This window comes from Anarhichas minor, unplaced genomic scaffold, assembly GCF_050575085.1.
Source record: "Anarhichas minor isolate MPS153535 unplaced genomic scaffold, ASM5057508v1 ptg000028l, whole genome shotgun sequence".
NCBI classification, from domain to species: Eukaryota; Metazoa; Chordata; class Actinopteri; order Perciformes; family Anarhichadidae; genus Anarhichas; species Anarhichas minor.
In genome coordinates this window covers 6,495,825-6,509,527 of record NW_027466474.1, presented here as the reverse complement: position 1 = coordinate 6,509,527, position 13,703 = coordinate 6,495,825, and the positions used below count along the sequence as shown (strand labels likewise).

Here is a 13,703-nt window from a genome sequence, read left to right as displayed (position 1 = left end):
TTAAGCATATAAACAACAAACAGTTTAAACAGTTTAAACACAAGCTATCACTACGAACTAATTATTATTATTATTTAAACAACTACTATTACCTTTATTATTATTACAATTATTTAGTTACTAACGTGTTGTTACTGAAGTATCGGCGTAATTTCTGACGTTTGGGTTAGGCTTTTGTTCTGAAGGTCACGTGCTCCGGATAAACACAGCAACGATCAGCTGGTCGCGCAAAGCTGAGTTTTGGCGTCGTTTCTTTGCCGTGGTCTCTAATATTCAAACGAGCTGTGGACATCGTCTTCAGCGGTAGGTGGATGGACCGTTGACACATTTAAACAAAGTGAACCGTATAATGTCAGAGAATGGCGGTGTTTTGACCGATGATGTGACGTTATGGCTTCAAACCAGCGGCTGTTAAAGGCCTTTGGGTGACGTCAACACAGACGTGCTAATCACTAGCTTTCGGGTACCTTCATGTTTCGTCGCTTGTTGAAACAGATTGCTGAAAGTTAAAATCTGAACCGAATGACACACATTGTTTACATTACAGAAGGATGTTGTTTAAATGATCAAGAATATCTTTATTAAAGCGCACGCACATAAAATATCTAAGTTAAGGTTATCATAACATAATATACTTTCTGATTATTCTGGAGGCTGTAGTTTGTGGTGCTGTTGACTTGAATGGCGTTTTACAGTTGTATCTATTATTTTGTCCACCGCATTTATATCAATGAGGGTAAACTAAATAACAGAAACTGTCAACAGCGCCATAAACTACGGCCTCTAAAATGAAAAGTGAAAGTTGAATAAGCGCCTCTCTAAAATTATACTATACTATTATAACGTTCATGAAGGTGGGATATATTACAGGACTTTTGTATGAGACTGCATTGGTTTAGGTGTACCTAATAAACTGGCAACTGAGTGTATATAGATTTAGTATTTACAGATGAGCTGTAATGACATGTCACACATCATCTGGGTACTTGATAATCCACATGTGAGGACAGTATGCCTGATTGTTATTATAGTTACAATGAGTGATCACACAATACTAAATGGCACATTAACATTATATTATAATAATATAAGTACAGCATTACATGTAATTATCTTCTTAAAATGCTGTGTTACACCTTTGAGCTAACATGAATCACGAGCAAACAAGTAAAACTGTATCAAAAGTATCAAAGGGATAGTGAACTACTTTTCTTTTTTAAACCTTTCTGTATCTTTTACTCTTCTCCATATCTTATGTTGTGTGCTAATATGTGGTCTGTGATTTGGTGCTGCAGGTGCTGAAAGTCCAGACGGTCCAAACCAGACAAAAGAAACACTGACATGGCCCCGACACTGGTTAGGAAATGATCACTTAATCAGATTATAGAAAATTGGACTATAGAGTTTTTTTGTTTTGCTGTTTTTGTGTTCTATTATAGCAATTACATGTCATTATGCCACTTGTATAGCACGTGTGTACTACTGTATGTAGCATTTCATTGAATTTATTGAGTTTAAACGTTTTCAAGTCAAGTCAAAAAATGTTTTATTTAGCCCAATACAAGTCTCATCTTATCTTCGTTCAACCCACAGAGAGTCCAGTCAGGTCAAATGTACTGCAGTTGTTACCAAACAGTCTGTTGCAAAGTCAAACATTTTTTTGTTGTAATCCAAGTATGATGAGAAACCAGAGGTCGGGGACTTGATTGAGATCTTCCGGGGCTCCTATCAGCACTGGGCTGTGTATGTTGGCGATGGCTTCATTGTCCACTTGGCACCACCCTGTGAGTTTAAGCTCAAAACTTAAAAAACTCAAACACAAACCATGTTTAGTGCATCACCCCACATAAGTAATGTCTGTGTCTCCCCTTTTTCTGTCACTCTTTTCCATAAATAGCTGAGGTCCCGGGGGCGGGCGCCAACAGTATGATGTCTGTAATAGCTGAGAAGGCCATCGTGAAGAAAGAGGAGCTGTGGGACGTGGTGGGAAGCAACCACTGGAAAATCAACAACAGCCTGGACAAGCAGTACCAGCCCCGCCCGGCTCACGTCATTGTGAGGCAGGCCTGTGCGATGGTGGGCGATGAGCTGCCCTACTGCGTCTTCAGGGGCAACTGTGAGCACTTTGCAAACGAGCTGCGCTACGGAAAGGCGGAGTCCCGTCAGGTCGGTGGACCCGTGTGGGGTGGTGAACATTGTGTTGGACAAAAAACATAAATGCATTAAAGGAATCAAATGTTTGTACATGGACTATAAAGACACAAATTGATTTATATGAATAAGCAATTCATAACTTTTTTGGAAGCAGGCAAGGTAAAAGTTATGTCAGTTACTATAGAGACCTGAAATAAATCCTCACAGCATAATCTACATTGGTGCTGTCCATTATATTATAATAGAAAATGGAATTTCAGTGGTACTGAAAAATGTCCTAGTATGTGAGTGATGCATTTCCCAGAGTTGTGAATAACTAAAAGGTGTCTGTTTCCCTCTGCAGGTGCGTAAGGCCGGAGAAACTCTCCTGGTGGCCGGTGGGGTTGCAGCGGTGGTTCTGGGTTTCATGTATATGTTGAGCGGCGGCAGAAAAGAAAACAAGAACACAGAGTGATTGAAGTCCCGCGTCGCCTGTTCGGGGACTTGATGAACGGATCACCGGCAAAGCCTAACTTGTACTTATTAAGATCACTCACAGAAAACGTTCACTATCTTGCCTACTTCACTTACATGTGTCCCGCATGTCCTCTTTAGTTTGATTAACAGTACAAAGCTGGTTGGTTCCTGTATTTTTCAGACCTTTTAACATTTCTACAGACAGCAAATATGAGCACAACAAACAATATTTAACCTAATTAGGCTGCCAAGATGAAATATGTTTAAATGTTTTAATTCAAAATGAAGATTTTGAAGATGAATGTTGATATTTTTTGGATTGTAAAGGACGTGAAAGGTTTGTGGGGGTCCTTTCTATTTATAAAAACAAAAATTGTTTGCGGTCTTTGCTTATAAAGAAATAATATTACTTACTTGAGTTGAACCTATTGACAAGAAGAATATTTTACATAATCAAAAATCAGATAATATAATGATATTTTGGCTGTACTAAAAGATAAGCTCTGTAATGCACTACAGTTTTCTGTTTAGTGTAAAAGCACCTTGATAAACTGGGGATCCTGGGCTGAGAGGAGACCAAACTAACACTCCTGCAGTTTTCATATGACATCTCTGACATTTAATTGTGTGTAAGTGTTTTGAATAAAGAATAATTTGTGTGATTCTTGATGTCATTAGTGTCCCCTCAAACAGGGTCATGGTTCTTGAAAACCATGTGGTCCCTGTCAGTTTTAAATGCATTTCATCTTTCACTGTTCACTTATTTCCCTAAGTCACTTTTGCTCATTTGAATCTCTACTCATTTTGTTAGACGCCGCATATTAGTAGTATAGTGTTGTAGAGACAAGCCACCTCCTTTTATCCCTGAATACTCTGAAATCTTTGTTTTTATTTAAACATCTTTACATTACACCTGTGTCTCCTGTCCATCCCAAAACCCTGATGCTAATTTAAGCGACTTTACAGAATCATTTGTTTTTTCTAGCTCATTACAGTGTGACTTCCAACCCACTTGCATTGGGAAAACATAGCAATATGAATTTTATTTAACCAATGAAAAAGTAAAAAGCAGTAAATACAGGATATCAAGTCAAAATTTGAATAGTCACAAAGAAATGCACACAGAATATAAAAGATCAAATGACTGATTACATGATTACATCAAAAAAAAAAAAAAAGAAATCACAAAAAAATTACATTCATATTTGGTAAAAAAAGATGTTTAACTGTTTAGTTACACTGATGAGTTAAATGATTAAAATAAATCATTGAATATGTGAATGTAAAAAACACAATTAAGTGAATGCACTTTAGGCAAGTCATGGAAAAATAAAGATTTGCTTTAATCGTCAATGTAAATTTGTTACTTTCCTAGTCATTTCCTGGCAGTTTAAAATTTGTCTTGCTACTCTAGATCACGTTTGTGCTATAGTTCATGCACTGTATTCTTTCCTATCCTCAAAATAGACATTTATTTCTTTGCCACCTTGCCTGAATCCAATAAGTATTGATCTTTGATCATGTTTTGACTACTGTGGTATACATTTTACACACACTTTACACACTGGCTCCAGATATGTTAATGTCAGTGAACCATGAACAGCAAATGCACCTGAGATTGGTTTCTCAATATTTTGTGTAATATTTGGCGATCCTTACAAAAACATATTGACCTTGTTGTCCTTTTTCCGACTTGCCCAGAATATTCAAAATATTTAATTTAATTTTTTTGTAGGCCTACAGCAAACATCATTTTGAATCAATAACATTCTATTCACTTTCACCCCCACATACATACAAGCTACAGGGTGATTATTACTTGGATATAACACAATGGTTTACATTTTAACACAAAATAATAATGTGCGCATATAAATGTGTGCACAAATGTAAAGCAAGCTATATACATGATTGTCATTCTTTGATCAGAATATCAGCATCAGTGCACTTAACGGGTAAACTGGTATCATTAAACCTTATTTTCCCATGTTTTTGTGTCAAAGTGACTAATGGCGACAACTCCTCACCCTCAATTTACGTTTTAAAAGTACTTATTTTTGCCACTGACAAGCGCAGATTGTAAAGTTGTATTCAGTGTAACGTTAAACCATTAATTTATCGTTACCTGGACTTTAATTTCCTTAATGGATGATAAAGTGCTAGAATTTGACTGAATATAAGGCTTTACATTTTTTATATATTTGTTCAGCTTTAATCTGGCTGGTACTAAATACAGAATCCAACAACTGAAGAGGAAAAAACAAGACTAGTTGAAGGTTAAAAAAATGAGTGGCAGCGATGTTCTCAACATGGATTGGTAATTCCGTTAGCTGATAGCCAAACACAGCGTCCAAAAAAATAAAAGTGTGCAAAGTGTTTTTTCCCCCTCTGTGTCTCTGGGCGCAGCGTAGCCGCTGGGGGTAGACGATGCACTCAGCTGTCTTATCACTTGCATCCCCTACTGGCAGGGAGCTGGTTAGGAGTGGTGAGTGAGGAGTCAGCCAGCAGTCAGTGGCAGTATAAAACAGCCAATAACAGGGGTTCAGAGAAAGTTTGAATCTCTGCAACCACAAGAGGTCCTTGAGCATGCAGACTCAAGGACCTGAGCACCCCGAATACTATGCAGTTTGCTGCAACAGAAAACAAGATTATCCGTGGACAGACGCAGAGGTGCTCACTCACTCACAGACGCACACAAGCAATCACATGATTTTCCTTGCTGAACTAATAATCTATAGGAATTATGTTTTGTGCATCCATAGTTAATTTATCCCGTCGATGGGTTTCTGTCCAACGTTGTAACAGAGACAAGCGCAGCTCGGCTGAAAGCAGCACTCCAAAGCTGAGATGACACTGAGTTGTTGTGCAGTAAACTGCACCAGTAAAAAAGATAGATGGAAAATGTTCAATATTCTGAAGGGATCAAATGCCTTTCCTACGATCAGAAGGAGGCTTTGGGTCGAGGCCATTAAAAGATCAGATTGGGGTCCAGGTGGTCCTAAAGAGTCTGTGCAGAGCCCACTTCGTGTCTGGCAACGTTACGTTATAACATGACACTGTTCTATTGATGGAATTAATACTGCGGAAAGGTACATTATACTTAATTTACTGTATAAACTGTCATAGTAGGCTAAAGGTATTTCCTACACCCCCAGCAAGTTTTTCCCCCCAACCTTTATTAGCAATCGTACTTCATTTGTTTGCCGTTATTTGCAAACCGGCTGTTAAAAGGAGAATTTATCGTAGCTTTATTCTGATTTGTGTTTTATCAAATTGGTGAGATTATTCTGTTCAAAATCATTAAAATTAAAGGAAAATAAAAATTGCAGCACAGCTGGCAGCCATTGTCTTATATATAGCTGTGCTGATGTTGGCCAGAGAGACAGATGGGCTGCCAATGGATTCGGCTACGACAGTCTTCACTGCTGTGGTAGGCGCCTTCTTACGCATTTCCTCCCTCACTCTGGTACTGTGGGATTCATTGTCCTGTTGTGCAGAGGTTCCAGAATGGCCGATTCCCATGAAAATCTTTTAAAAAAGAAATTGAAGAAAGAATCAGCCTTATTCTTGCAATAACACTTGTTTTTATATTGTTTTATTTAATTTTGACATAGTGTGTTTTTTGACTCTGTGCATTGTAACATCATAAAGTGATGTTCAATGCTTAGATAGCTTATGTATCTCTTTCTTCACAAATTGCATTTTATTGTTAATGAGAGTTCAATACAATGCAGCTTAAGAAAACAAGCAAAAGAAGAAAGCATTGTAACCAATTTGACAACAAATATGGCAGCAATTGCAAAGAATTCTGCAAATAAATAAAACACAAATTAGGAAACACATTTGCAAATTTGACAATACATACACGGCATAAAGAAACGAGCGACAAATATAGAACACACGAGCAAATACAGAAATGTTGTGTATGACTTGCAATGTTTCTCTATTTGGTTTTATGTGTTGTATTTGCAGCACTTTTTTTATGTCAGTGAATGGAGCAGCACACTCGCGCCATGGCTGGGGCATGCGAGCATGTAATATTTGTTCTGTCCCATGATTTCACAATATCACACTGATCTACATTAAGCATAGTAATATACAACAAAGGCAGCCAAGAGGAAGACTGCAAGCTAGATAGCTTTTTGAAAAATGGGCTTTGCAATTGGTTGATGAAGAAAATATTTAACACAGATTTTAGACCTGGAGGACACAAACAATGTGTTTTGGTGAGTAACACTCAAATTTTTGTTTTGTTTGTATGATAATTTTCCTTAAATATGTATTGGAGCAATTTGATTGCCTCTCAACCGCTCTCAACATGTTAGCTTCGAGCCACCGGCTCGACGTTAACAGTGCTAACAGTACAAACTAAGGCGAAGTACTGACAGAGTTAACAGTGTTTACCTAAGGGGATACCAGAGGGTTGGTGATACACTTCTGCTACAACGCTGTCGGTCCGGACGGTATTATCAGCTGTAGCTGTATGAAAGCAGTGCAGACTGGCGGCCATGATCTAACCAGAAGGGCACACTCACATACACTAAAAGCATGCGCAGCCGGCCCAGCTTGTTAACAAAACAGGAGAAGCTCAGATAACAACACACACGGAGGAAGAGTGACTGTATTCTCTCCTCAGGTAGACATTACTCTACTGTATATTTATTAGTGCTGGGCAACGTTTCAAATTTTGAATCGCGATTAATCGCATGATTTTTTGAAAAAAAATCCAAACATCCAGTCATTTTCTCCAAAGACCTGCATGTATCCACGCTGATTTTGCGCCATATCCATCATCAGCTGGGACATGCAGGAAGAAATCACATGCTGTCAAGGTCACGGCAAAAGTACTGGATCATAAATGCAAACTCTGCTGCCAGGAAAGTCATATCTGACTGTGTTGTTTGTAGACACAACAGAGGAAAGCTTGGTGAACAGAAGATGGCAGACTTGCAGGAGGAGAGAGTGTTGCCTGATAAAGCTCCGCTTACAAATGTTGGAGTTGACTATTTTGGGCCCATCAATGTTAAAAGAGGAAGAAGTCTTCTGAAGAGATATGGAGTGCTTTTCTTTTCACCTGTCTTACCAGTCGTGCTGTGACATTGTGACATGGTTCCTTGTGCTGTTTTACGCATTAAATTAGATTAATCCATTAGATTTGCCTAAAATTACTGTGAAACGATGTACTACCCTTAGTCTCACCCTTAGTTTTGCTGTAGTCTCATCATATGACATTCTGTGCAGCGATAAGTTGCCATCACACTTCTCTGCTCAAGCTGCAGAACTTGTGGCTCTAAGCTTTCTGCTGACAAAACAGTTCAAATTTACACAGACTCTTGCTACAGCTTTGATGTAGTGCAAACTACTTTTCTGTGGAAACACGTGCTTTCTGAAATCATCTGGCAAGCCCATTTCTCACCATCGTCTTGTGGCTGACTTTCTGCTCGCCATACTGCTCGCTAAAACTGTCTGTGGTATGAAATGTATGCTCACACTTACGCTTCTGACCCTATTTCAACAGGAAATGCTGCAACTAAGCAAGCGTTTTTGTTCAGGTTACTCTTTTCAGCTCACAACAACAGAAATATCCCAATTATTGCAGACATTGGCTACCCCTGCAGAGTGAAAGTGCTGGGCCTCATCTGGTGCAGCTTACACAAATTATGGATGGATGGGCCCAGACAATTGCCACGTGATCTCTTCCATTGTTACACTAAATTAGCTCACAGCAGAGATAACTTGGCAAAAGGGGGAATATTTGTGTTAACATGCAGTACGTGCTCAAATGTATCTTGCTGTTTGTGTAATGGAAATTTGATATTCTTATGAGTATCTTATAATCTTATAAGTAAACTGTTTTATAACTTGTTATAAAACAGTGTATTATATGCTTGCATCATAAGACTTGTGATCTATGCAGCAGCTGACTGCCTGCACACATTTCCTCTTCTTCTCTGTGATGGCTAACAAGTACAACGAAGCTGTTCACTTCCTCTTCGACTCTGCTTTCACATCCCTCTCCTCCAACCCCGTTTTTGTCTATACTCTCTCTCTCTCTCTCTCTCTCTCTCTCTGGTTTACAGGAACAACAGGGGATTCTGCACAACCAGAGCTTCCAAAGAGACGGCCCCCACTCTACAGTCTCCATTCCCCCAGTTCCCGCCAGCCATTGGACACCAACGGTCCCCCATCGCTCGCCCAACCTTTGTTCTACGACCTTATACCCTCCTTGTTTCTTCTCCCCTACACTCTTACATCCCTTCATCCCTCTACCCCTGCCTCCCCCTACCCCTTAATCCCTCTCCTATCATTCTATCACGCAATAAACCTCTCGAAACTCATATTGTTATTGCCGTGGTCCTTGTTAGTGAACTCTGCAGTGGGCACTTCTGCAGATTCTTTGTGACTCTGTATAACTGTGCCTCTTCTTGCAAAAATAAATAATTTAAAAGACAAGTTCTGTTTCACGATATTCTTCATTTCAGTTTAAAAAGACTCAACAGCGGGTAAAATAATTTCAAACCAAAAGTAATCCTGCCACCGTTTATGTATCTTTTGTGACCCCTCTTAAATTATTTTAGTTTGGTACTCTGCAGTTTCACTCTGACATCTGAAGCCTGAAAACACTTTCTTATCTCATGGTACAGTAATATAAACTATCACACACACAGTAGAAATATTATGAAAGCAAACTCACCTGGTGTCGTACACTCTGATCTGAGTGGTGACTGGTAGCATTACGTGCTGTTTCTCCGGCCCTAGATGAATGAGATGTACTGGGTTGAAACTCAGATCTAAGGTCCTGTCCTGCAGCCTGGGATGACGGTAAAGTGGTGTTGTCTTGATCTCGGTGGCCAGGGCCAGGTGTTAGCTGCTGAGACTGGTGGAAATCAATGTGCCAGGTCCGCTCCAGTTTGTTCATGATGCTTTTGCAGGATATTTCAAGGGATTCAACATTGTCATCAAACCCTTTGATTATGTCTTTCAAAGAGTCTTTAAATCGTATTGTTCTACTCAAGCTGCTCCACTTATTGAGACAATGTAATTTAGAGTCTTTGAGGAGGGCTTCTGATGGGATGTTGGGACAAGACTGGAAACGCAATGGACATCTTTCTCTCACCTAAGCAGAAGAGAGGCAATACAAGGAAATAAAAGGAGGATGATAGGAGGCTCGTAGAATTGTCCATAACTCCTTTAACCTTCAAGTGCAAACTTGAAAGATGAACACTGAACATTGTTGTGAATAGTGATTGACATCAATTTAATGAGCCTCTTTTTGTTTTTTTATCAAATAAAGTCTGTTTTAGTATATTATTTTATTATTTTTTTCTCATTAAAGTTTTAAAGCAGGTACCTAGTGTACACATATGTCGTCTTAACTGCCTAGAATTAAATGACTTATACTTGCTTACCACATGAAAAAATGCCCCTTTTTTTAATTGCATGTCACAATGAATATATCCTTTCTAACAATGAGAGACATCACTTCTTTGATCTTGGGAGGGGATGAAACGCGCCATACCTGGCTGATCAAAATGATACAGAGCTACAGTATCATGAAGAGTTCAGAACAGCATTATTGTTAAAGTAGTCTTCAGTTGACTGAGATGGCTGAGAGTAATGCTTAGCATGTTACCTGTGTAATTCTACATGCTAAATGTAGTATGCTGAAATAGACAATCCATCTCTCAAACAGTTTCTTAATTAATTGCTCTTACGGACATTTAATAGATAATTAGGCCTAGGTGGTCTATCAATATAGTACACTTTGCAAATCAGGCACATAATATGCATATCTGTCACGAATTCCCCTTCATATTAGTTTGTTTTCATCCTGTCGGCTTGTTTTATTAACTCTCGTGTCATTTCAGATCCTACCATTCACACCTGATCATCTCTCATTCCCCTCACCTGGTCCTCCACATCCATCTCACCTGCAGCCCATTCCCTCATTAGCCCTCACTATTTAGGTTCCCTCTCTTTCACTTGTTCCCTGCCAGATTGTCTTGTGTGTTATTGCCAAGTTCTCCAGCGTACCTTTATATTGTTCATGATCTGCCTGTTCCGACCCTGTCTGCCTGTTTTTCGACCTTGGATTTTTGCCTGCCCCTTATTGGATTTGTTCGCCTGTTTGACTGACCTCCCGGTTTTGACCCTGCCTGAACTCTAGTAAAAGAACTGAACTTGTATCTTGTCTCCGAGTTGTGCTTTTGGGTTCTAGTATCTGTAACCCTTACACATATCACAATATCAGGATTACACAGATTGGGGGGTATTCCTTCAAATTGTCTGTCAAAAGGATAAACATACAAATCATATTATGATGAACAGAAAATATGAGTTGTATTATTATTATCTAAACATGCACAAAGTTTTAAGTTAAAAAAAAAAGTGAAATAAGAATATGTTTTTACCTGGCTCTCCAGCATGGACTTTCTTCTGGAGAAAAAGCAGCACCGGTATTTCCTTGCTGACCTACCCTCCAGGATTTCGATGGTGGCTCTTAATTCTTCTTGCAGTATTTTCAAGTGTCTGTGTAGTCTACTAACATGCCTCAACCATCGTGACATGCCTCTCTGAGATCTTGAAATCTCTGTCATCGTTCTACGAAGGTCTTCTTCCAGCGCAACAGACTGTTCCTCTAGTTCTGTCAACTGATATTCAAGATAATTGGAATCACATTATGATTTCAAGGAATGTTATGTTCTTTCAATCATTGGTTGTTGAACATTATAAGCAGACAGTACATTTAATCATTTAATTAGTATGGAGGTTAATTTTGGGACTGTGGTGATTTGCATGTTATTATTTTGTATCAATTACTTGATGGCAAGCTATTCATTATTTAATCTGCATGTATTTTTCATTATTTCATAAATTGCAATATTTGTTCATCATTAGGCGTATATATTTATTATTTGATGGTTGGTTTTTGGATCTTCTATTAATATTCATTTATTATTTTTTGCTAATATTAACCTTTGATGATGTATATATTCCTTGTGGTCATTTGAAATTTGAACTGTTCAAATATCACTAATTACTGAATTCTTGCCCAAAGTACATAAAACCAGCTACATATATTTTCAACCATATGTATCCCAGTGTTAATTTAGGTTACATGATATTTTATTTGCTGATTTATAGTTTGTATTAATAATTTGAATCTGCAAAGTATACTAGTCACAGATGTTGATAAATAAATGTAGTACAGTCCACCACTAGAAATAGGGGGGCAAATGAAACCCATTGCGTGACAAGAAGATGGTCTGTGGTTTCAATGCCTTTACTGCAGTTGTCATCTAGATTAAAACACTGTCTCCAGAATTCTATATATATATATACTGTACATGTGTAATCTTAAAACGTGTCTCTTTTGTCTTGGGTAATATAGGTAGCGAGAGGAAGATTTATTGTTCTCATTCTGGTAAACAAGTCCTTTCAAACAGGGAGATATTATTATTGTTGTTATTAGTAGTAGTGTCATACCTGATCCAAATCATTCAAAATCCAAGAATCCAAATCCAGTCGCTGCTTGTGTGTCAGTCCTGTCTGCAGATCATGCATATTCATATCCTGGAGTTAAAGAATTCAAACAAAGTTTGTGTGTGTCTCAGATAAAGGCCATTTTAAAAATGAATACAGATAGGCTAAATATAATAATAAAAAAACATTTATAAAAAATATTTGTATTAAAAATATCTTATCAAAACTACCAAGAGTGCACAAAAAAAACATGATTTAAGATAATATATAAAAACGGAGAACTGTTATTGCAAATTAACCGTTAAAATGTGCCTAAATGTAAATGCGTACCTCCGTTAGCCCCGGTCGGTGTTCCATAAAACTCCTGAACTCATTTGTAATCACAAAGAGCATCATTAGAAGACTTTGATACCTCTTATCATCCATCTTCTTTTTTTCCCAAGAAAAAAAAAAGAACTATTTAATATACGGTTCAGATAGACCGAAGGGTGTTCAGTTGTTCATCAGCAACATCCGTACTTTGGTCAACTGAGCAAAGTGTTCCTGTTCGATAGAAGCGCACTTCCTATATCTCACCCTGATACATGAGAATAACAAAGGTTACTTTTACTTTCACTTCTCTCTAAACGTTCATTTGGTCGCAGATAAAATGACTTCATGTGTTCAATCTGGGCTATACTATAAGTGATTATAAAGTTGTCAGCCCGTTTGTGAAGCAGGTCGTCCAAACACGTTGCATTTGTAAATAGTTTTTTTAGCATATTGTGTCTCTGTCTGACTGCTCTTCTGGATCTGTTTGCAAATTGATATCATTCCGGTATGGTATGGTGTAATTTGAGCTGCTCTAACTTTGACAGTATGGCAGAGGACAGATCCACCATGATCTTTCTAGTCCTTCTCCACACGTACACTAAGAATCAACATTGCATAAACATACAGGCCTAGACAGCGCAAAAGCCACGATTACGTGTTTGGCGGAGGCGCACGCACAACGTCTCCAAAATCAGAAAACATTTTTCACGTTGAGGTTTCAACAATTTCATCTCTATTAGGTGACTGATCGAAATGTCTATGTCTCACCAATGCCTCATCATGCCACCCGAGGTTTTTCTGAAACGTCATATATATGTTTGTACATACAAATGTCTAGTTTATATGTCTAAGCGTTGCTGCATATTTACAATGCCCCTTGTCTCACAATGTTGGCAGTGGGGGCTTTAGGCTATGGTGCGCATGGATGTGCCTTCATTTATTGTACGCAATCTCTCTAATCGTTAAAGTAAAGAACCAAATATGGCAATAGTTAGGCTACTAACAATGACAACACATGTTATTGTACCAACGGTTACAGTAGTTAGAAAAGAAAATGTTTGTGTATGGAGTTTAAACTCTACAGCGGACTATTTATTACCTCTATTACGGACTATTATTTATTAGACTATTTATTACCTCTCGTTGCACCTCAATACAAATGAATGAAGGTTCATTTGTGTCGCTTACAGCATTTAAAACAAAACAAGCAAGATCTCTCTCCAGAATCAGAGCCCAGTACAATGGAGGTGAATGGATAATAAGCAAAAGTATTTCTATAATTCCCATATTTTATACTG

At 38.2% G+C, this 13,703-nt stretch overlaps 2 protein-coding genes across 2 annotated transcripts; one reads left to right on the top strand and one right to left on the bottom strand.

Moving 5' to 3' along the window:
• The first annotated feature begins 155 nt into the window (after window positions 1-155).
• Window positions 156-3,272, top strand: LOC142962436 (phospholipase A and acyltransferase 3-like). Its single transcript, XM_076102922.1, has 5 exons — window positions 156-303; window positions 1,296-1,356; window positions 1,676-1,784; window positions 1,898-2,166; window positions 2,498-3,272. The coding sequence occupies exons 2-5, from the start codon at window positions 1,342-1,344 to the stop codon at window positions 2,606-2,608; spliced, it is 504 nt and encodes a 167-aa protein (XP_075959037.1). The 5' UTR covers window positions 156-303; window positions 1,296-1,341; the 3' UTR covers window positions 2,609-3,272.
• A 207-nt stretch (window positions 3,273-3,479) lies between these two features.
• Window positions 3,480-12,687, bottom strand: LOC142962435 (uncharacterized). Its single transcript, XM_076102921.1, has 5 exons — window positions 12,424-12,687; window positions 12,097-12,183; window positions 11,022-11,261; window positions 9,305-9,727; window positions 3,480-6,138 (listed from the first exon to the last, which is right to left on the bottom strand). Exons 1-5 carry the CDS (start codon window positions 12,517-12,519, stop codon window positions 5,917-5,919), a joined length of 1,068 nt encoding a protein of 355 aa, XP_075959036.1. The 5' UTR covers window positions 12,520-12,687; the 3' UTR covers window positions 3,480-5,916.
• Between the last annotated feature and the right edge of the window lie 1,016 nt (window positions 12,688-13,703).

Excerpts from the sequence above, each read along its gene's own strand:
- LOC142962436 (XM_076102922.1), top strand. Across the intron at positions 1,785-1,897 it reads TGTCCACTTGGCACCACCCT|CTGAGGTCCCGGGGGCGGGC; the intron begins GTGAGTTTAAGC and ends TTCCATAAATAG. Across the intron at positions 2,167-2,497 it reads GAAAGGCGGAGTCCCGTCAG|GTGCGTAAGGCCGGAGAAAC; the intron begins GTCGGTGGACCC and ends TTCCCTCTGCAG.
- LOC142962435 (XM_076102921.1), bottom strand. The coding sequence starts at position 12,519 with ATGGATGATAAGAGGTATCAAAGTCTTCTAATGATGCTCTTTGTGATT. Across the intron at positions 9,728-11,021 it reads AGTCCATGCTGGAGAGCCAG|GTGAGAGAAAGATGTCCATT; the intron begins GTAAAAACATAT and ends TCTTCTGCTTAG. Across the intron at positions 6,139-9,304 it reads ATCAGAGTGTACGACACCAG|ATTTTCATGGGAATCGGCCA; the intron begins GTGAGTTTGCTT and ends CTTTTTTAAAAG.